Source organism: Mus caroli, chromosome 3, assembly GCF_900094665.2.
Source record: "Mus caroli chromosome 3, CAROLI_EIJ_v1.1, whole genome shotgun sequence".
In the NCBI taxonomy this organism is placed as follows: Eukaryota; Metazoa; Chordata; class Mammalia; order Rodentia; family Muridae; genus Mus; species Mus caroli.
In genome coordinates, this window is record NC_034572.1 from 96,291,735 (window position 1) to 96,314,171 (window position 22,437).

Here is a 22,437-nt window from a genome sequence, read left to right on the forward strand (position 1 = left end):
AGGGAAGGGAAGGGAAGGGAAGGGAAGGGAAGGGAAGGGAAGGGAAGGGAAGGGAAGGGAATGATGAGGAGAGGGTGATGGGGGTTTTAACTGAGGTCTACACAACAGACAGTGCTAAGTGTCTGGGCTGAGTCTTAACAGGTCACTGTTGCGTCCATTCTGTGGACTCTGGGCTCCAAAAATTCCAAGTGGAGCGAATAGTGCGAGCAGAAATGGGTGTTAAGCACTGTTCTGAAATATCCACAGTGGGGGAGTAGAATCAGTGTTCATCACTGGAGAGAGGATAGCTTGTGTATTGTATGAACATGTCACCTGTCAAAAAGCCTGTGGCCTATAGCTTAGGCAGGAAATATGAGGTGGAACATCTGGGAGGCAGAAAGAATCATGGGAGTGTGCCAGGAGGGAGATTCACGAGGAAGATGTGACTAGCAGAAGCCTGATATCTGAGCACATGTAGCCAGCCATGTGGCAGAATATAGGTTAAAAAAATAGGTTATTTTAGTGATGATCTAATAAGAAAAAAGCCTAGCAAAATGGCAAAGTTATTCATAAATATATTTAGAGTCTGAGTCTTATTTCTGGGAGCAGGAGACTGGAAGGAAGACCTGGGCCAAACTTCTAGAAAAGCCTTTCTTCCTTAGGGTGCTTTTGTTAGGTATCTGACAGCAGCCACCAGGTAAGTAACGAATACAACCATCAATGCCTTCCATTCAGCCAACTGTGGATTCTCCCCGGCAGTATCAGTGAGAGCCGAGTCACTCTGCATGCGTGGACATCACTGTCCCAGACCAGGAGCAAGACACAGTGGGGCCACATGCAGCAGTATTTGTGTGAGTCCCAGAGTAACACACATAATTAGGGGAGCACCCTGCCCCCAAGTGCTGCTGCCTCAGTCAGGCACAAAACCTGTTTGCATCTCCAGACCTTCTGCCTTTTAACTAAGATGCTTGCACTTGGGAAGGTAGCTTGATCAAGTCCTATACAGATAACAGGGAACAAGCAACCTTGGAATTCAAGAGAACAGAAGGGGCAGAAACTGGGGTTGGCTTATGTTTACTAACCCAGGAGACAGGGTGAACTTCCTAGGACAAAGCATTTTGTGACACATTTCTGGTACCCGGACAGCCTGTACCACGGGCACACCACCACCCTAGGGGGGAAGCAGATCAGTGGTTCTGGCTGGCTGCTGAGGCTGCCGAAAGCGCTAGTCCATCACTACCTGGATTCACTGGTGATCCATGCCCAGCAGCTCTAAATCAGACTCACAGTGTATCCTTATCAGTAGTGCAGGAAGAGCGAGCAGATGGGAAACCGGGGACCCTGATGGCAGACCTCCAAGACAGAACAGGACTGAGTCACCATGGAAGGGTCTCCAAAGTACAGGTTCGGGAACACCTATGCTCTTACTGTCCCCATTTTAGGTTTATAGTGAAAGTGAAACCCTGAGAGACACCTAGTTTCATACTGTGAGTGTAACCACAGTAAGAGAAACCTGCTTCTGGTCTCAGGAGAAAAAACGGGACAAAGCAAGCTGCCATGGGTGTGATACTCCCTGGCCATTATGCATGATCCTGTGCAGGGCCCCGAGTGTGCTGATGGTGCTAACAGACATTCTCCTTCTGAGTCTGATGAGTCACATCCAGAGCCAGGCATACAGGAGCCCTCTCCCACTGGGTACCCAGGAGATCTATTCCTATAGGCAAAGGCCATGGCCCTGCCACTAGCTCCCCAAAGGGCTGCAGCTCTGCTTCAGGCTATAGTACAGATCCCCACCTTACTGCCGCCTCCCTGTACTGTCAATTCAACCTGGCCACAGTCCCTATCCGGGAACTGGCCTTTCTTCCTTTCACACACTGCCATGGTGAATTGCACTAAGATAAACACCAGAGACCTAAGGATCAAAGAGGTGCTTGCCTAGTATATTTGAAAGCATCTCTCTAGACAGAGGCTAAGAAGACCTGCAGACACACACACCCGAGAGGCTCTGCTGGCCTTCTCTTCCCTGCCTCACCTTCCTCAATGTCAGCACCGCTAGCTTTGGGAAGATGGGAACATAGATGATAAGTCTGGGATCCAGAGGTTAACAAGTACCCAATGGGATCTCTAATCACAAAGGCAGGGCGGGCAAAGCTATACCTGGAACAGACCTGAATGCCAGCCAATGAGTCAGAAGAACTCCCCAGTCACCACTTCCCGCTTGTCAGTGCCGCGACAGCATAATCACACCCATATTTATGGATGGGAGCTGGAGTGTGGGACCAACTCACATAAACCCTTGAGGGAAAGGCATGCCACTTGTTCTGGAAGCACAGCTGTTTCTCTTTAGGACAGCGACCTTCACCAACAGGGTCCTTGGTGTTTATACTAACCCTGCCCCGAGGAAGGTTCTCTATATCAGTGTGGCCCCCAGGTAGCTGTCTATACTAGTGTGGGTCCTAGGTAGGCTGTTCATTCCAGCAAAAACCTGAGGGAAAGACCAGAATGGCTTCCATACAAACATGGTCCCCAGGAAGGCCTTCCATATCAGCGTGGCTCCTGGGAAAGCATACACAAGCACGACCCTTAGGAGGCACTCTCAACATTCTCACACACACACACACACACACACACACACACACACACGCCAAGGGAGTGGAAAGCACCTTCCCTTCCATAGCACGCTATACCCTGTGAGAGGTGAGTCCTCTGGCCTCAGCATGAGGCTGCAGGCAGACGCCATGAGAACAGCTGGATAAACACAGTGCTTCAATGTCCAGAAACTTACACTCTCATTAAAGCCACTTTTAAGAGGTACCACAGCAGCAAACCACAAACGGCAGCTCCCGAGCTTGCCCTGAAATTCTCCTTCAGCCTGAATAAACCCTTCACCCTCTAGTCTTAAGCTTGCATTCATTTTTATCCACTGCTTTTTAACGGAGTGGGCACAGGGACTGGTAAAATACCGTTATTGGAAAGTAGTTACAAATGAAAACACCCATTTCTAAAAATAACAGTTTATATATGAAACCACGATAGTAATAGCATGAACCCAAAACTCCAGTAAGCATTTAAGAACGTTCCTCGGTGCCACGGCCCATGGCTCTGGGCCTTCACAGCCTCCCAAGACCATTGGTGTCAGTTTCCAGTGTGGGAGGGGAGGCCTGGGCCTACAGCTGAGCTAGATCTGCAGCCTGAAGACCAGCTTGGATACTACTGGAGTCAGAGTCAGGGACTTAAGACTTCCCAGATGCTGGAGTAAGCTAACTGTTGGGAGACTCCTCTGTCCTTGTTTTAATTAAAAAACCATAGACTAACCAGGGGAAGAAAATCCCCTACTCATGCCTAGAGATGTGTGGGTGAGCCACCCAGACAACAAGACCAGCCCTGTTTCATTAAGGGCAACGTGTGCTTACTCACCCCACAGATTCCTGGTCTTTAGGGTAAAAAATTGCTAGTACTGATAATATCCCTATCTTAACTTGGGCTATGACAACATGTACGAGTCTGGGTAGATTACACAACATAAATTGTTCTCTCGCAGTTCTGAGAGCTGAAAGTCCAAGAGTAAAGCCGATTTGGTTCTTAGGAGAACTCCTATTCTGGTTTTCAGATGACTGCCTTGGCAGTGTCTCACACGGGCTGTGTACGTGTGCACACGAAGAGTAGGCTATCTGGGGTCTGGGTGCAAGGACACCAATCCTATCGGACTAGATTCGTAGCCTATGACTTCAACTAAGCCCAACTAGTTCCTTAGCAGCCCATCTCCAAACTGGGATGAGGGCGTCACCGTGTATGTGGAAGAAGGAACATAAAAATGTCTTCTCAACAAAGCTGTTCAGCAACTGTGTATAATCAATCATGCATTCCTGTGGTTTAGAAAGCCATTCCGGGGTCATTTCTTTTCAAGCAGAGAAGGTTCTCTGGTTAGCTACCAACCCTGTGAAGAAGGGGTTCACGTTCAATGTCAATTGATAAGATGCTCATAGTCTCACTGAATGTAGAATTAAAACACCGCCAACAACAGTTAAAACCCACAGTGCTGTGAGTTGTGTGGGCCTTTGTGGGTTCCTTTCTGTTGAGGTTTAGTTTATTGCTATGTATTTATACTGCCCCCCGCCCCAAGATCTGGTTGTGCCCAATGAAGAGATCCTCACATATCCAAGAGGTGTTATGTAACCTTACTCCTTAATATAAAACTATTGGTTGAATAAAGATGCCTACAGCCCGTAGCTGGGCAGAAGAGAGGTTGGGGTCTGAGACAGAGATTACAAGGAAGAAGAGGAGAGAGGAGAGGAAGAAAAAAGATACCACGAGGTAGGTGGCTCGTAAGCACGTGGCCATGAGGGCCTGCATGGTAGAGTAGGAGGGGCCCAGGCAGAACATGGCAAGTTATATCCTGGGGTTATTGACTGGGAAGCAGACAAAATAGCATAGAGGGATGATATTTGTGCTTTTAAGGCTTATTATAAATATAAAGGTTTTGAGTCTTTGGGGAACTAAAAGATCTAAGGTGGGGCAGAAACCCCCAACTTCCACCCCCAATATTTACCACAACACTTTTCTTCTTCCTTTGGCAGATGATCAGCAAGGTATTAATATTCCTGTACAACCCTAGAACAGCACTCTGTCCCCATTTGTAACATATTTCTGGTCCTTTAAGATATAGACATTAAATAACAGAACTGTATGTAACATAAAGGTAAGCAGACTAGGGCTGAGGAGCCTGAGGTAGAGATGCTGACAGGGATCTAGGACAGTGGTTCTCAGCCTTCCTAATGCTGTAGATCCTTTAATACAGTTCCTCACGTGGTACTGACCCCCAGCAATAACAGTATTTTGTTGCTACTTTATAACTGTAATTTTGTGGTTATGAGTCATAATGTAAATATCTGAGATGCAAGATATCTGACATGTGACCCTTGTGAAAGGGTCATTTGACCCTCAAGGGTTTGAGATCCACAGGTTGAGAATCACTGATCCTAAGATATATCCCTATAAGAGATTACTTAGATTAAGTCAGCCTCCGAGCATACCTATGAGAGATGACCTAGATTGAGTTCATTAGAAGTGGGAAGATTCACTGTAACTGTGGGCAGTGCCATCTCCTGGGCTGGAGTTCTGGGCTGAATAAAGAGGAGAAAGTAGGCTGAGCTCCAGCCTTCATAACTCTCCACCTCCTAACCGGGGATGCAATGTGACCATCCATCTCAAGTGCCTGCTGCCATGATTTTCTCTCCATGACTGACGACATGCTCAAACTGTGAGCCAACATATACTCTTTAAATCTGGGCTTGCTTTAGCCAAGAATGAACACAGCAGAAGTGTTGCTGGGCTGGCTCTCAGCCTGAGCTCTGCGGGGCCTGAGAACTTCTTGAGCATCCTTCAAAGCCTCAAGCTGCCCCTGACATCTAGATACTGATGCAGGAGCAATGAGTCCATGTGGGAGATGGAGAGTATCTCAGGAGATGCAGAGAAGGACCAAAGCTGAGTCAGGCTGGCTCACTGTGTGTGCATAATTACACAAGGACTCAAGTAGGCTTAGAGAAGACCCACCCAGCAGAGCCTAACCCATGCTGCAGAACCATTCGATGTAAAATGATGGTTGTTTTAAGCTACTGTGTTTTAGGCTAGATATTACACAGCACTAGGTTTGAAGGAGGGAAAGTAGAGAAGGTAGGAAAGGGTTGGTCAGAGAGCCTCAAAGCCACTGCTGTAGACCCAAGGACCAGCCTTGGACAACTGGCCAGTTAAGAACTGGTGGGTCTAAGGGATCAGAGAGAATAAGCCAGCCATTGCTGCCACCTGCCACCTGCCTCCTGTCCACCTAGCTGTAAAGAAAGAGCCGGATGAATATAACATCATGACATCAGCTGGTACCTGGTAAATGTGGACATAAACCCTCTGTTAGGGGCCAGTACAATGTGAGGTTAAGATCACTCTGAGACCAGACCATCAGGGCTCAAGCCCTGTCTCTCACAGTTACAAATGCCACGGAGTCTTATAGAACTTCCTGAACCCTCTGTGCCTCTGTTTGCTCATCAACCAGCGAAGAAGACAGTGCCCACCCCACATGACTCTCCTGAAGACTGAGTTCTATGTTCAAAGCAAGACAGCACCTGACCCCTGCTGGGAGCCAGCTACTGTGTAGCTGCTCACTGTCAGCTACAGGAGTGTCTGTTCCAATAGTTACTGAGTGTTGCTTCTAAGATTTCAAATCACAGAAAATACTGCAGTTATTAAATGTCATTCTGAGATCTGTTTTCCATATTCATCTGGGTTTCTCCCCTCACACAGTCAGTTAAAAAATAAATTATATTTCTAGTAAAGTTAAACAAAATTTAGCAAATCACTGAGAAAACCTGACAAATGGGATGTGCATGGGCTGAGACCCCACCCCCACCCAGAGAGCCATGGAGAACGGAGGTGGGCAATGAACTGCACCGTGCTACCTGCTGCGGACCATGAACAGGTCCCTTAACCTGTCCCCAACTGGAAGAGATGTTAGCTGTTGTCCCACCTGCCCTGACCCCCAGAGGCGGGGTAAATTAAGTCCAAATATAAAAAGCCCATGTATAACTCCTAAGGCATCAGTTAAGAGCTAGGTCACACCTTACATCTATTTATGGAATTTCACAGTCTGCAACAATACTCTTCCATTTCTGAAGGTTTTCAAATAAACCCCTAACGATCCCTGCTCACGAGGAAAGCCACAGCAAGGGCCTTTTACAAGTGCTAACAAGAAGCCCATTTTCTTTATGAACCTAAAGTGTAGGCATTCTTTTGAAAACTCTCAAAAATAGCTCAGACCATTCAGGAAAACCTCCTTTGAAAGTGAGAAGAAAGACCTCTCCAGCACTCCATACCTAAGCGCAATAGGTCACTCTGCAGTGAAGGCTTTGCATAAAGGGGAGGTGGAAGGGCCTGGGGTTCTGGTTGGGTTTGCTGACGACCTGCTATGCTGATATCTGGGGCTTGCTTTGTCCTTCCTGCTCCCCCCTTCCCTCCTGTTTTAACAATTTACAAAAGGGCTTAGAAGTCATATTTCTGCCCTACTGATTCTTCCCACCATGGCTGCCTTGGGCCAGATTTAGCCCGTGGAGCAGCAGGTGATGCAACCTGAGCAGGGCCAGGGGAGGTGCCAAACCTGCTTCAGCTCCCTCACCCTGGTTGTCACAGGTCACCTAGTGCTGTCCAGGGAGAGACAGGACACCTTTCCTCCCACCTCAGAATTCAGGATCACCTCATAAGGGTCAAACCGGACCACATAAAAGGAGGGAGAGTGAGGACCCAGGGAAGAAATTTCTTTCAAATACTCCCCTCCAAGCCTGTTAGACATGTCACTTGCAGTTTTCCTAGGACCTGAGGTGAGCCTTACAGAACTTCCCGAGCAGCAGCAGGCCAGCAGTCTGGGAGCAGTCTGGCTTCTCCCACCCAGTTCGCCCCTGACCCACATAGCAAAGCTGCTGACAGGGATTCTTTTCCTACTTTGCAGGGGCCGTTTGGTCGGCCCCTTCCATTTGCACCCAGGTCTCATGTAGGGGTGAGGTCAACCTGTTTTTGAGAAGAGTGGGAGCCCAGAAGGGATTGTTCGTCCCATCAACCTGGACTGACCTAAGGTGAGGAAGACATTACCCTTCTCTGTGCAATTGGGAAGGACACTACTCAGAAGGAAGACTGGGACAAGGCTGCAGCTGGTCTCGCTCACAGTCTGTGGCTGCCACAGTCCCAAATGCTATTCACCTGCTCGGAGACCACAGGTCTGGTTGCACAGCATAGATCACAACAAAACCGGCCTTGGAGCTGGGCTGTTTGCCAATAGGTTTCATAGCTGCCACTCGCTGGCTGACTGAAACTCCCTATCTTCTTGTGCCCTGGTCTCCATCTCAGGCTTGGCAGAGCAACTGTCCACTTCAAAGCCATATGCCAGTGTCTCTCCAAGTGCCTGGGATCCCCAGAAAACCCTGGGAGAGATCACTGGGGTGGGGGTCGGGTGGGGAGGGGTCCTTCTCTAGTATAAAGACTGGGGAGAGAGTTCTCTAAGGTTCCAGTGCCCCAGTAGCTTCCTGGCTTCCACAATTTTACTAGCATCTCTCGGGGGATTAGAAACCAACTTATCCTGCATGGCATACCAATTCAAAGAGAAACTCCCCTGGGAATCAATCACGGTGACAGCAGCCTCGAACACTAAATCAGCCAGGATGAGCTGAGCCAGAGGCTACAGATGAGAGTGTACGTCAGCAGGACACTGAATGAGCAATGGGATCTACTCCAAGCGGGCCTGGGCCACCTCTCTGGACAGTAGCTAGCACAATGACAAAGCCAGTTATTCTAGTGACCACAGCGGTGTTCTCACCAGCCCTGGCTGCTTTGCCATGTGACACATCAGCTTTTACTGCTCAGGACAGTGAAACTTTGAAGCCAGGCATTCAAGGTGACTTATTTTTATATTATTGTGAAGAGATACCATGACCAATGCAATTTATGGGAAAAAAAAAAAAAAACATTTAATTTGCGGGTTTATGGTTTCAGAGGTTTAGAGTCCATAGCCATGACTGTCATGGCAGAGAGCACGCAGCTGAGAGCTTACATTTCTCAGGCAGAGGCAGGAAGGAGAGAGAGATGATTGAAAATAATAAATAAATGGAAATGGATGGAAACCTCAAAGCCCACCCTCCCTGACAGACTCCCCCAACAAAGCCACGCCTCCTAATCCTTCTCAAATAGTTCCACCACCTAGAGACCATGCACTCAATACATGAGCCTCTGGGGCCCATTCTCATTCAAACCACCACCGTGGATCCCAGGAACCACAGGGCTGCCAACTGTGGGTCATGCTCCATGCCAGGCACCAAGGATGTCAGGTGGAGTAAGACACACCGTTTATCATTAGGGATCTCAAAGTATATGGCAGGGAACAGATGGAAGAGGAAGATTCTGGACGGAGGGAGAGATGTCATAACTGGATCATTCACTCAGCCCAATCGCATAACATTCAAGGGATCCTGAATAAAGCTGGGCATGCCTGGTGTGTTGTGTAAATTACTCACACCCTCTACCCCAGCTTTTTATCCATAACACTGGGATGAATAAAATTACACCAGGTTTTACAGTGATAACCAGCATAGAGTGCTTACCTTCATTTATTTATAATACAAACAAGAAGACTCTCACCTTTGAGCTAACCATGGAAGAATGCACTAAAAGTATGCACAGATAGGAGGTTGTTTGTTGTTGTTGTTTTGTTTTGTTTTGGTTTGGTTTTTTTGGGTTTTTTTTTGAGACAGGTTGTCCTGGAACTCACTTTGTAGACCAGACTGACCTCGAACTCAGAAACCCGCCTGCCTCTGCCTCCTGAGTGCTGCAACTAAAGGCGAGCGCCACCACGCCTGGCTACAGATAGGAGTTTTAACCTTTCTCATATTACACAAACACTTTCAAAACATTCAGTCCTTACACATTTGTAGTCTGTAGCTGGAGTCTGACTCTTTTGTTGTTGTTGTTGTTTGTTTGTTTTGAGACGGGGTTTCTCTGTGTAACCCTTGCTGGCCTGTAATTTATGCTGTAGACAAGGCTGGCCTTGAACTCACAGATATCCCCCTGTCTCAGCCTACTGATGCTGGGATTAAAGGGGTGAATCAACATTGACTGGAGCCCAACTCTTTATTAGTCACTACAGTGACTACATAATTGACTGACCAAACAGGCTGTCTCTGAGAGCGGAAACAAAAAGGAGGAGCTAAGAATCCCACTGAGATACCAGGGTAAACTTGATACACCATTTTTAAAAACGGCATTAAATCCAGGTGTGTGATGTATACTTGCTATATAAAGCTATACATTTCATAATATTTTTGATAAAGTACATCATGTACTTAACTATATTCACTAACCCATAACACCACGCCCCTTTCCTATTTCTCCTCCCACCCTGCATCTCCATTTCCCTTTCCTAAATAGATCTCCTATTTTCATGTGTGTGCATCATATATATATATATATATATATATGTATATATATACACATATATAAATATATAAATATATATGTGTGCATACATACATATTATACATACATATATATATGTATGTATATATATATGTGTGTGTGTGTGTACATATATATGTATATACATATAAAACCTAGGTCTGCATGAGAGAAAATGTGATTACCTGTCTTGTAGGTCTAGCTTACTTTGTTTAACATGATCACACCAATTCTGTCCATTTTTATTCTTCTTTATACCTAAATAAAACTCTATTACATATATATGTATATATACATACATATACATATATACACACACACATATATATAAATTATCACTTTTTTAAAATAATCCATTCATCTGCTGGTGGACAACTAGGATGATTCCAAAACTTGGCTATAGTAAGTATCTGCTGCATCATTTTGGACAGAATGGAAGTCCTAGTCACCTCATCCATTATCCCTAAGCCAAGTTCACAGTCAAGGTAGGTAGCCATCATTGTGTCTATCTTTGGGAATTGCCATTGAGGTAGAGTGTGAGTCCAGCAAAACCCTGAACTTATCTGAGAGTCCCTTGGAAAGGCACGGACACCCCACTGCTCACCCAGCCCCTACTAACACCAAGGGTCAAGCTCCAGTCTTAGCATCACGGGAAAGGCACAGACACCCCACAGCTCACACTGCCCTTAGTAACACCAGAGAAGGGTAAGGCTCCAGTCTTAGCATCTGCCTCTAGGACTTCATCTCACCCCTGCTGACATCTGTTTTCTAGAGTTATTACTCATCCTTTCTGCTTACTCCGTGTGCATGCATGCCCCTTACCTCAAGTGTCCCAAGCTGTAGAAGCGGGACTCTCCGTCGGTGGAGCGGACCACCTGCAGGGTGAACATGGGTTGCAGCTGCCTCAGCTCCAGCAGGACGATGGCAAGGTAGTGGATGAAAAGCAGCGCGTCCACAAGAGAGACTGCATATTGCACGATGTCCTTGTAATTTTGGTCCCGAGAGTCCAAAATGCGGACCCCATAAAAAAGCCAGTAAGAAACCACAAAAAGAAAGATAAGGACCAGTAACAGCGCTCGGAACACGAACACCCGCGGCACATCCGCTCTTTGCTTGCGGAAGAAAAGTGCCCAGGTTCCGATGAGCAGGATAAGCAGTTTGAACGATACGGAAATGAGAAGTCCCTCACAAATGGCGCCACAGGGTTTCAGCTCCTCCCTCCACAGAATTTGGGGTAGCAGGATGAAGGCGATGGGGGTGAGGAAGACAAGTAGTCCAAGGAACGAGGCAACGGTGAGGCCCAGATAGCGCTTGCAATCCAGCCCCACACTGTCCTCCATGTCCTTGCTAATCCTGGCAATGTCCTCTTGGGATATACTGTGCTCTGAGGTGCCTGTGATGGCGGTGGTGGTCTCTCCCCAGTTGTCATCCTGATGACAGAGAAGATAATGAGGATGATTAATAAAAGCCACAACAAAATAAAATACTTCAATTAACCAACTTTCTTGGAAATGTACATAGAATCAGCTTTTTTTTTTTTTTTTTTTTTNCACTCTGTAGACCAGGCTGGCCTCGAACTCAGAAATCCGCCTGCCTCTGCCTCCCGAGTGCTGGGATTAAAGGCGTGCGCCACCACGCCCGGCTAGAATCAGCTTTTAATACAGGGACATTTTTAACTATAGCTATTTTCATTGAAATTTTCGACATGTATTTTATGTTTGCCCTTTGAACCCAGAAAACAATTTAACCTTTCAATTTGTTTGGGAGATTTCATTACTATGACACCTTGTCATCCCTCGAATTGAAAAGTCCTGGGAAGCCCTGGGTCTAGGCCTTTCTGCTCTGACATTACTAGCAGTTGTTAGACTGAGCTGAGGTGACTCCACTACAGGAGAACAGCCACCCTTACCGCAGTAAACTCATCCCATGCTAAGTTCTAGGCTTACAAAGCCCACATCCAGACACCCCTACCCCCCCCCCCCCAGTAGCTCCACAGAGCAGAGAGCATAAAACAGGAAATCCCGGCACACAGAGGGCAAACTCACCCACAGCTGAAAACACACTACCGACATTTCTGTATGACATTTATAGGACTCACTTCAGTACAGAACAGCATTGAGGAGTCTTTGACATCATTTCTCACTGACTAAATAAAGAAAATTCAAAACTCTATGGCCAGAAAAGCTCAAAAATTCTCTCTAAAACATGTTTTCATAATAAACGAAATGAGGGTATAGGACTATCGGGGTTATTATATCTTTCACTTCATTATTTTCTCCTTTAATGCTTCTAGGCAGTTGCTGCTGTGGGCTCCTGCTCTGATCATTCAACAAGAGTCTGCCACTAGGCTGTCGGATGCTTTTGCTGTTCTGGAAACTAGGACTCCATTTCAGGGCACAACAGAGCTGGGGTGCACCAGAAACCATGTGAGCTCCGCGCATATGATTTAACCAGGAAAAATATCCCATATAGAGCAAAGTGTTGGAATGAGGCCACAGATGGAGTCTCAGCTCATAGGTAAAGCAGCAGCATAGATCGCTTATAACCAAACCAACCACTTCACAGTTATATGTGGATCCCAGCGCTGAATCTTTGGCTTTGTGTGCTTAATCTGGAGTAGCTGTAGAATCTGGGGAGCAAGAGAGGGGACCATTGGTGGAGGGGAGGAACAAAAGTCTTAAAGGGAGAGTATAGGAAGAGGAAAGTGGAGATGGAAAGGGGTGGGGAGAGGAGTTTGGGGAAGGGATAACTACTATTTTACAAGCATCACACATACATATATTCATATAAAAGAGTTAAATCACCCTACACAAGACATAAAGTTCCTCCCAGAAAGCCCAGGTTACCAAATACTGTCCAGTACTGGATGTGTCCACCAGAACTCAACAGTAAGACCGTACTGCTGAAGACATCACACTCTCTGGTCATAGGAAATGGAGACATCAAGTAGGTACTGACGAGGAATCTCCCTCCCTGCTGGCTAGTTTCCACAGTACAGGGGGAGAGTCATCAGCTTACTCTCTGTGAACTCTCTGAGCTACAATAATGACCAGCATGGGAAGAGACCCCCAAGGCTGCAATAGTGGCACAAGTGTTATGATGGTAACCAACTGTTTTCTGTTGGTTACCTGTACTTAAAGCCTGCTCCACAGGAGGAAACATACCTAGTACTATACATCTGGCCAAGAATCCATGGTTGGGGAGCTCCCAGATCTTAGGGGGATACTACTACCATTATTCTGCTAAACAGTCATAATATATTTCTCTACCAATAGATTAATGTAGCTCTTAGACCTCGTCAGAAAGGTTTCTCTATAAAGTAGGCGGCAACTAAAACAGAAACTCAAGACTAGTTAGACTACAGGGAAAGTGAGTCAGTCACAAATGGGGCATCTTGTTTCACACCCCTTCTGTATGAGGGTCAGGGACCACTGCAGAGGAGGGGATGAAAGATCGTAAGGGCCAGAATTCAGGGAGGACCCAGGAAAACAGTGTCTTTGGGACACGATAGGATGCTGCACTTCTGAATTCACATCAGCTGTGTCTGCCTGCACAAAACCAACTCAGTTAACAGTCCAGTATGGAGTGGGAAAGCGCTCATGAGTTCCCACGCCTATCTGAGGAGCTAATAATAGTTCATGGATTGGGGGTGGGGGGAAGAGTCGGTTTGGTTTGCTTGAAAGGTTTGGCCCATGGCAGGTCGACAATAATCCAGTGGATGATTCAGATGAATACATAGATTGGACTCAGTAAGTGCTTAAAACTGGACCTGTAATTGGAAGCAGGTGAGAAGGTGAGGGTGGATCTGGGGGAAACTATCAGGAGGAGTGAACTAATAAAAATATATTCTATGCACGTGTGAAATTCTAAAATAATAAAAACATATTTAGTTTTTTAAAAGATCCAGGAAAATGTTTTATCATTACAAAATTTTTAATTTTTTTTTAAAAATTATTTATTACTATACATAAGTACACTGTAGTTGACTTCTGTTGCACCAGAAGAGGGTGTCAGATCTCATTATGGGTGACTATGAGCCACCAGGTGGTTGCTGGGTTTTGAACTCAGGACCTTCGGAAGAGCAGTTAGTGCTCTTACCCACTGAGCCATCTCACCAGCCCCAAAATTTTTAATTTATTAAGGCATGAGCAATGCTGGGAGTGGGTAGTAAGGATTTCAACCTCGGGACAGAGAGGCCATCAACTTAAGAAGTCAGAAGTATCACAGAGCATGAGAGAAAGGACTGTAGACAATAGTTAGAAGCAGCCAGCTCCTTCAGGCACTGCTGGTAGAGGTTTAAGATGGTTTAACACCACCAGAAAACTAGCCTGACACTTTTGCAGTGATTTAGGTATGCATTTAACTATACAGACCAGCCATTCGACTCCTAGATTTTATCAAAAGTTAATGGAAAAATGTCCACAAAAGACCTATAAAAATATTCACAAGAGCTTAATCCATCATAGTTAGACTGTGTGCACCTCAAATGTCCACCCACCAGAACAGATACAAACTGCGGTCAGTTCAGTGGAACACTAGTCAGCAAAAATAATAAAGAGTGAACTGTTGAAACACATAAAACATGGATAAATATCAAAATCATCCTGCTGAGTGGGGAAAAACTCATATGATTCCAATTATATTCAATTCTACAACAGGCAAAACCAATCCACTGAGATGGAAATCAAAACAGCAGTTGCCCTGCAGAGGTGGGGGTGGGGTGGGGAGCAACTAGGTAGAGGGAGGAGTGGTCTGCGCTGAGAGGTGTGGCTTCATCTGTTAAAATTTACCAAAGTATACCCTTGAGAACCATTTGGTTTGTGTGTGTAAATTTAGGTCGGTCTCCTTTAAAAAGTACATCGACAAGAGAAAACACACCACAAAGTCATACAACGTGCTTTAACAGAAGACAAGTTCACAGGCTATAGAAAACAGTTGGCTTCATAGTAATTGTCTCAGAGAAGACAAATGCTGGATTCTACACATGCGATTGATAAATCCCTGCTGAAGTAAGCATTACTAATACCATGTGGACATTCTGTTGTGTAATGTCACTGCTCTGACTCAGCTGTGCGTCCAACTTCCTGCCAGTGCACTGCTAACTGAATCTCTGTTCATTTTAAGGACGTATGTACATCTTTGTCTAAAAAAGTAGGGCTATACAAAGGCTTCTTTCAAATTTGAGGTCTTCAGGGGTTGGGGAGGCTGGGAATGCATCTGAACTTGATCAGGCTCGTCCCTTAGAGTCTCAGAAGCTGGGGACAACAAAAGTTTAATTACCCAAGTTGACAGAGCTGCTGAAACACACAACCTCCAAAGGCTTCCTCATCACACCATCCTGCTGTAAGCATCAACAGCTTCCCAGGGAACTCAGGGGACAAAGAAGGAAATGCTTTTCACAGTGGGTTACTAACACCCCTGAATACACTTCTAGGAGGAAACTGACCTGTGAAGCTTTTAAGAATGATCCAGTCCTAAGACTGACCACATCCATCCCCCATCCATCCATCCATCCCCCATCCATTCATCCCCCATCCATCCATCCATCCATCCATCCATCCATCCATCCATCCATCCATCCATATATCCATATATCCATATATCCATACATCTGCCTTCCTAGAACCAAAGCAAGCAGCGCAACGACATTAAAGGAATTTGCTCACCACTGAACAAACCCTACATTCAGTGCAGAAGCACAGTTATGAGTCTCAATGGCATCTGTACCCTTGGAGGGACTCTAGTTCAGTCTTCCTATCTGATTACAAATGCCTCTCTGTGGGTTCCTACAGGTGTGCACGGATACATGCTTATCTCTGTTCCTGTATCTTTATAGCTGTGTAGTCCTTCATTGCTTTGTTTATATGAGGCAAGGCTGGGCATGTAACATTTCAGGAGATGGGGGTTGGGGGGCAGTGCAAACATACTTCTGAGTCTAGCTCACACATTTATTTAAATCAACTAGGCTGCCAAACAGTTGGGACTCGAAGGCAATCCCACACAACTTTCTTTTATTTTTTTAAGTAATAAAGTGTTGATATTTTAAAACTGATTGACTCCATTTGAAGTCCTAATGCTAATATTACTTAAACATGCGAGGCCTAGCAACCCCAAATTCCTACAGTCCTGAGTGGCTGCAGTCTGGACCACAGAAGCTGCTGGATCTTGACAGAGGAAATCCATTCTCCAGATTTGTCCCAGTCCCAACCTGTGGACCCCAAACACCACCGCTACTAACTCCAAAGTTTGCTGGACTTCTTTCTGCCCCAATCTTTGACTCAGTATTATCCCAGTCACCAGATTTCCATGCTTGCCATCTGGATGCCAAGCCCTTGATTTCTTTCTTATATCTAGTCCTGGGCTGGCTCTTGGAGTCATTGTTAAGCACTCCTTGATGGAGCATTTTTTGTTTTGTTTTTGTTTTGGGTTTTTTGTTTTGTTTTGTTTTGTTTTGGTTGTTTGTTTTTGAGGGAGTTTCCTGCCCTCTCCAGTCCTGCTCCATTTTGGAATTAGTCTCCAGGGACTCTTGCCTGTAACTTTTCCCTTTTCTGACCTGTCATCAGCCAAGCTGGCTTCTTTCCAACACCATTCAAAGGAGACTAACCAATCACAGGGCAGAAAGGATCGCCCCACTCCCCAGCTCTTCAAGGGTAGGACGCGTTGTGCTTAGACCAACAAGAAAGACAGAGAAACAGATAAACTCATTAAAATGCTAGAAAAACGAAGATTAAAAACCCAAGAGAACTTAGTGCAACAAGACTTAGGAAAACGCAGGAGAGGAGGCCAGGCTGAGTGGCAGCTGGCTTACAGCAGCGCCTTTGATCCTTACCTGAACTTCCTCTGTGCCTGTGCGAGCAGAGTCGTTTGCCAGCAGGGGCTCTCCAGCAGGAGCCTGGATGGTGACAGACTTTTCTGACCCTCTGCCATCTTTATTCCTTGGTGATTTGTGTCTTTCTCTTGTTCTTTCCCTGGGGGTAAATAATCCAATAATCAGACACCAAAACTTATGCCAGGTTAGTTACTCTCTAAACCTTATGCCAGGTTAGTTACTCTCTAGCTCACCCCTCACACCGCATCCATACCTACCCATCCCCACAGCCTGCCAGGAGTAAGATTGTCCTAAATTTCCCAACTATTTTCAAATCAAATACTGCCACTCCTCCACCAACAACGGTCACATTTTTCAGAGCCTTGTTTTAGAAAGCCTTGCTTTAGATTTCACTGTAATAATTACTCAGTTGATTTGGTTATCATTTGCCTAAACTAATTAGTGTTTTACTGGACAAACACTATACTGTATCATATCTAAACTTCGATCTGAAAAAAAGAAAGAAGGGAAAGAAAAAAAAATCTGGGACATGATATCGCCCTACAGTTTGGGACCAGAAGAGAAGAAAGGAAACCCAAAGCCAGGACAGAGAATCCTGTACTTGTCTTTCTTACAAATTCAACATGAAAAGCCACTCTGTGGGTTTTGACTGTGTTCAAAGACACCCATAGAAACAAAGAAGGTGAAACAAAACATTCCCAGGGCGGGGGTTGGGGGGGTGCGTGTCCCAGGCCACCTAAGAGAAGCAGGCTCTCTGTACTTCCACTCCAGAGGAACTTCGTGGGTGGTCTTCCAGAGACAGTGGGAGGGCACCCTGCTGCTGAGTCTTAAAACTACAAAGGGCACCAGCCACAGTGGCCGAGCCCTAGAGGTCACAAGCTAGTCAATAAGCAGTAAAGGAGAGGGGCACCAAGGCAGCCCTGCAGTGGCCAAAGCCAGTATGTCTCCTTGGCGACCTGACATCAGTTTTCCCCATACCTACCTGTCCTCATGCACAAGGTTTCCCATTTTGTGTGCAAAGTCAGACAGTCAGCTCTCCTGTGTGTGACCTTGCACAGGTTGATGACCTCAGTTTTCCTTTGTGGGGAAAAGAATGGGGGCCATGATTCCACATACACAAGGGAGAGTGCGTGTGCTCAGTACAGAGGCGTGGAGTGAGTACCAATGTACAGCAGCCATCTTTGGCCAAAGGCAAAAATGGGGTCTGAACTTTGTGAAGGAGAGTGTGATATCTCTATCCCAGAGAGTGTGATGTCCTGGAGAGAAGGACACAAAAGAACCATGAGCACACCATGGGCACACCATGAGCACACCATCGGCCCACCATCAAACCCTCTTCCCCACTACACATTTATCTCCTACTAACCTACTACTTAGCAACAACCATAAACCCCTAAAACTGCATGGCAGATCTATTGTCAGACTCCTATCTTGGGAACCCCTCCCTTGGAAAGGCACTGGATAACTATTTCAAGGAACAAAGGGTTTGTGGCAATGTTTCAATAACTCCATTCTTAGCCGGATAACTAGACATAGATGTGTTCTGGTTAGCTGTGTATGACTCCCAGACAGGTAACTGGGGGGCAGGGGGAAGGGGGCAGTAAAATAAGCAGAGAATCTAACTATTCACCCAGAGCTGTATCAAATGATGTCAATCTCTCCTGCCCTGCCCCCTTCACGCAGCACTTGGCTGAGTATGTGACTTCATTCAATTTTAACAAATAATTCTGAGGCCAGTATTACTGCCCCATTTCTCAGATGAGAAAAACTAAGGCACAGAGAGGTCAAGCACCTTCCAAAAGTTGTGGTAAGGAGCAGAACAGGAACTGATGCCAAATCTGTTGCCACCATTTCTATTCAAAACCACCATGTGACACTGCTTTGAGGAAGGATTTGATTTTTAAAAACTAGCATATATAATTATATAAGACAATGAGATTTTACCATGGTACTTTTCATACATAAAGATAATGTACTTTGATTATGTTCACCCTTCTTTACCCCTCCCCCACTGGCCCCCTTCCTTTCCTAAATCTCCAAAAGTTGGAGATTTCACAGGGTCAATATTCCTAGCCCTCATCTTCATACCCCTATACAGTCTCACTGCTCCGAGTTAGGAAATAGGCCTTTGAGGTCACTGTTGGCTGTGACCATGGATAGCCTTAGTTATGTGTACCGGGTTGTCCAAAATCAGCACCCCAAAGGGTGTTCTCTGTGAGCAACAGTAAGCAGGGTGGGAGATTTCAGAGTGAATTTTAGGCTAGGTCCAGAACAGTTAATCCACCAGTTCCACCTGCAGCCCGAGGGACGACCCTGGAATGATCCCCACCCCTTCCACTTCCCCTGTGATTCCCCATTTGTCACTCATGTTGGCCACCAGTCTAGTCACATGCTTATCTAACCTGGTTCTCTATTGAAAACTCCCGTAGGTCAAATACTGTGACAGCAAAGATTCTACTAAAACAAAACCCTTTTGCTTTGTGCCAGTTCCTGATTCCTGAACATCACAGGGGTGAAAAGCAGGCAGAAACCAACCAGGACTAAAAATGGCTGCACTGCTCTCCCCAGGATCACCGGGCTGGGTTCTTAAAGGACCCAAGGGCACTGAGATGGGAACAGCCCACATTCGACAGCTTTGCCTCTCAGCTCCCCGTATAACCCTGACGTAAGCCGGGTAAGAGCATCTTGTATAGGACGCCAAGGACATTCCATCCTCCAGCACCTGCCCCCCTACACCCGTGTTCTCACTTCTCAGACCCCTGGTGCAGACAAACCACCAGGGCTGCAGAGATTGGGTGGCCCTGCCCTCAGAGAATCTGTCTGGGAGGAAGAAGACAGGAATCTACATTTTCTCACCAGCACCCCAGGTCATCAGGATGCAGGTGATGCAAGGGTTGTTCAGGAAGACTTTCCCATCCCATGTTTCCGGGGCGGCTGTGGGGATTCCTACTCAGGGAAGTTTGTGTGTATGTAAAACGCCTTGTGAATCACAGGTTATCAAAATCATGGATGCTCAACTAGATGTGTAGCACCATAACACACAGTGTGTCATTATTAACAGAGTGGGGCTGGAGAGATGGCTCAGCAGTTAAGAGTGCTTACTGCTCTCCTAGAGGATCTGAGTTCTGTTCCCAGCACCCCACTTCCAGAGACTGGCAAATACCTGTAACTCCTGTTCCTGGGTTCCCTCAGCACCTGAAGACACTTACACAGACCCATACACATAAATAAAAACAATCTTTTCTTTTTAGTATTGCATGGACATAGGGCAGGATGCAATCCTGACTGAGGGTAACCCAGAATAATGAGGGTCCTATCAGCACTGCACCAAGAGAGCTGCTCTTGTATTACCTCACTGTGGAAGGGAGTGAGACTCACCACATGGCAGTTACAGAAATCACTGCTGTTAGTTACTGCTCTGGGCAGGTCTCCAAGCCAGGCCAGGACTTAGCAGTGATGTCCAAGAACAACACTGCTGATCATCCATCCATCCAGTGCTTTCTAGTTTGTAGAACTACAAACCTCTCAGAGGTCATTTGACTGCAGAACTTACCTAAACACTCATTCCTGTAGCTGTAGAGGCAGGAACAGGGGGAGGGAGCTATAGCTCAGTCAGTAGAGGGCTTGCCTAGCATTGCTGAAGCCCTGGGTTTAATCCCTAACACCACATAAACCAGACATAATGGTACACACCTGTGACCCTTGGTGACATACAGAATTTGAAGCCAGCTTGGGATAGCCAATGGACGATGTAAGTTTAGGGGACATCTATCTGCGGCTGCCCATTATCCTAGGAGAGGGTTCCCCAAGGATGAAGATGTGTAGAAATAAGTAAGAATCCAGGGGAGAGTAAATGGTTTAATAAGCCAATAAATGGAGCATTAGGACACAGCTAAGATTTAACTGCCTAAGCGGTCAGGATCACCTGGGGGCCCTTTTCTGGGAAGCCTTGTCACCCACAGGAATCTGCGTCTTTATCGCTAGATCTGTCTTCCTGCTTCCTCGGCCCACAGGAGTAAAGATAAGTCTATCAGTGCAAAGATAATTCTGTCAGTGCAAAGATAAGTATATCTATGCACCACACGCACACATGCATGAGAGGGTGGGGAGCGCAAGTTGCAGCATGCAAGAGGCAACCGTGTGCGCAGGTAAATGCATCATTACTTAGGTAATTTGCTAGCTGAGCCCTGGAGAGCTGCTGCAGCCCCCCAAGCCCAGTCGGAATGTCTGCAATTCCCACACTGTCCCTACTTACAGTCAGCACTTCCTGGGAAGGCCATTTCCTCCTGTTCTGTTGCTTGTTTGTTTCTAAATGGGGAAAGCCATCCCCTCTCCCAGCCCCCCTCCCGCCCCCACTTGTTACTCCTCCCTTTCCTCCTCTCCCATCACCCACTCACTACCTATCCTCCCGCTGAGGGTGGAACAAACAGGCTCAGAGTCCTCGGACTCCGCCACTGCCCGGGCAGCCCTTTAGAACAATGCATTTTATAGCACATTAGTCACGTTCCCTTTCAAAGGCGGCATTCTCTTCTGAAGGACTCACAAGCCTGAGTCTTGCAGAGGGTCTTCCTGGCCTGCCAGTATCTGGGAACCTTGTTCCTCCCCATGCCTCAGTTTCATCACCTATAAAACGGGAGCTCCCAACTCCAGCTCTGCTAGGACTGCTGTAAGCATGGGAGAGGGAGACTCCCCAGATGATGCTTAATGCTTCCAGCTGCTGCTGACTGCAGGTCAGATTGGCTGTAGTCTCTACACTCTCTCAACAAAGCTAACTGGATGACACTCTCTGGGGACCGCAGGCATCAGTGACCTCTTTGTCAGCAAACAGGATTGGAAAGTGGCCAACCCTCTAAGACAATCAGTGTCATCAGGCACTACATTATTCCTTTCTGAGTCGGAGCTGTGCTCAAATCACCAAAAGACCAAGTCCCTTTCTTTCCCACTCCTCCATTTAAACTCCCCACAAATCATCAAGCAGAGAAGTCTTCACATGGCCCTCCTGGGACAAGAAATGCCTGAGACCGCCAGCTCTCAAGCCTGTGGAGGGCTCCTTCACTGATGGACATTCTTCTTGCCCAGGCTATGCATTCCACAGCATCTACTGTGAGTGTATACAACCTCTGACCCCGAGTTCTTATGACCTCTGTGGTCCTCCCTTGAATGCACCAGGAGGCACAGGGCTTCAAAGATGCACCAAGTGCACACACCAGCCCCACAGCTCAGGCCCCTCACTCAGCTCCACTTGGAACAGGCACTCTGCAATATTCCCTGCTCAACTGCAGAGAAGCCGGAGCCCCACTCAGCGCTCCTCCCAGTAGGCAGGCACGCTGCAACGTTCCTTGATCAATTGATTAAAAGCCTCAGCTCCGACTCACATTTGCCAAGTACTTTCCACAAGGGATCAAGACAGAACTAAGCGTTCTGCATGTCATCTTAATTGAAAGTTATAGTCTCTTACAGTTCCCATAACAGCACTAGAGAATCCATTTCTGGATCCCCAGGAGGTCCAGGGAAGCAGCAAGGGGCCTGGAAGTGTGCAAGTCTTGTTGGGTGTGCGGATGAAAGAAGCCAGAGCTGGCTCCATTCAGAATTCTGCAAGCCATCCTTCCTACTCAGCCCCAGCCCCAGCCCCAGCCCCAGCCCCA

General features: G+C 46.6%; 1 protein-coding gene across 4 annotated transcripts in view; it reads right to left on the reverse strand.

The window, feature by feature from the left end:
* The window catches only part of Vangl1 (VANGL planar cell polarity protein 1), a 50,938-nt gene that overhangs the window by 18,880 nt on the left and 9,621 nt on the right, over positions 1–22,437 (reverse strand). For all 4 annotated transcript variants that reach the window (XM_021158187.2, XM_029475559.1, XM_029475562.1 and 1 more), the window contains exons 3-4: positions 16,793–16,931; positions 10,786–11,393 (exon numbers count right to left, since the gene is read on the reverse strand). In XM_021158187.2, coding sequence (XP_021013846.1) covers positions 10,786–11,393; positions 16,793–16,931 — 747 coding nt within the window. The remainder of the gene's footprint in view (positions 1–10,785; positions 11,394–16,792; positions 16,932–22,437) is intronic.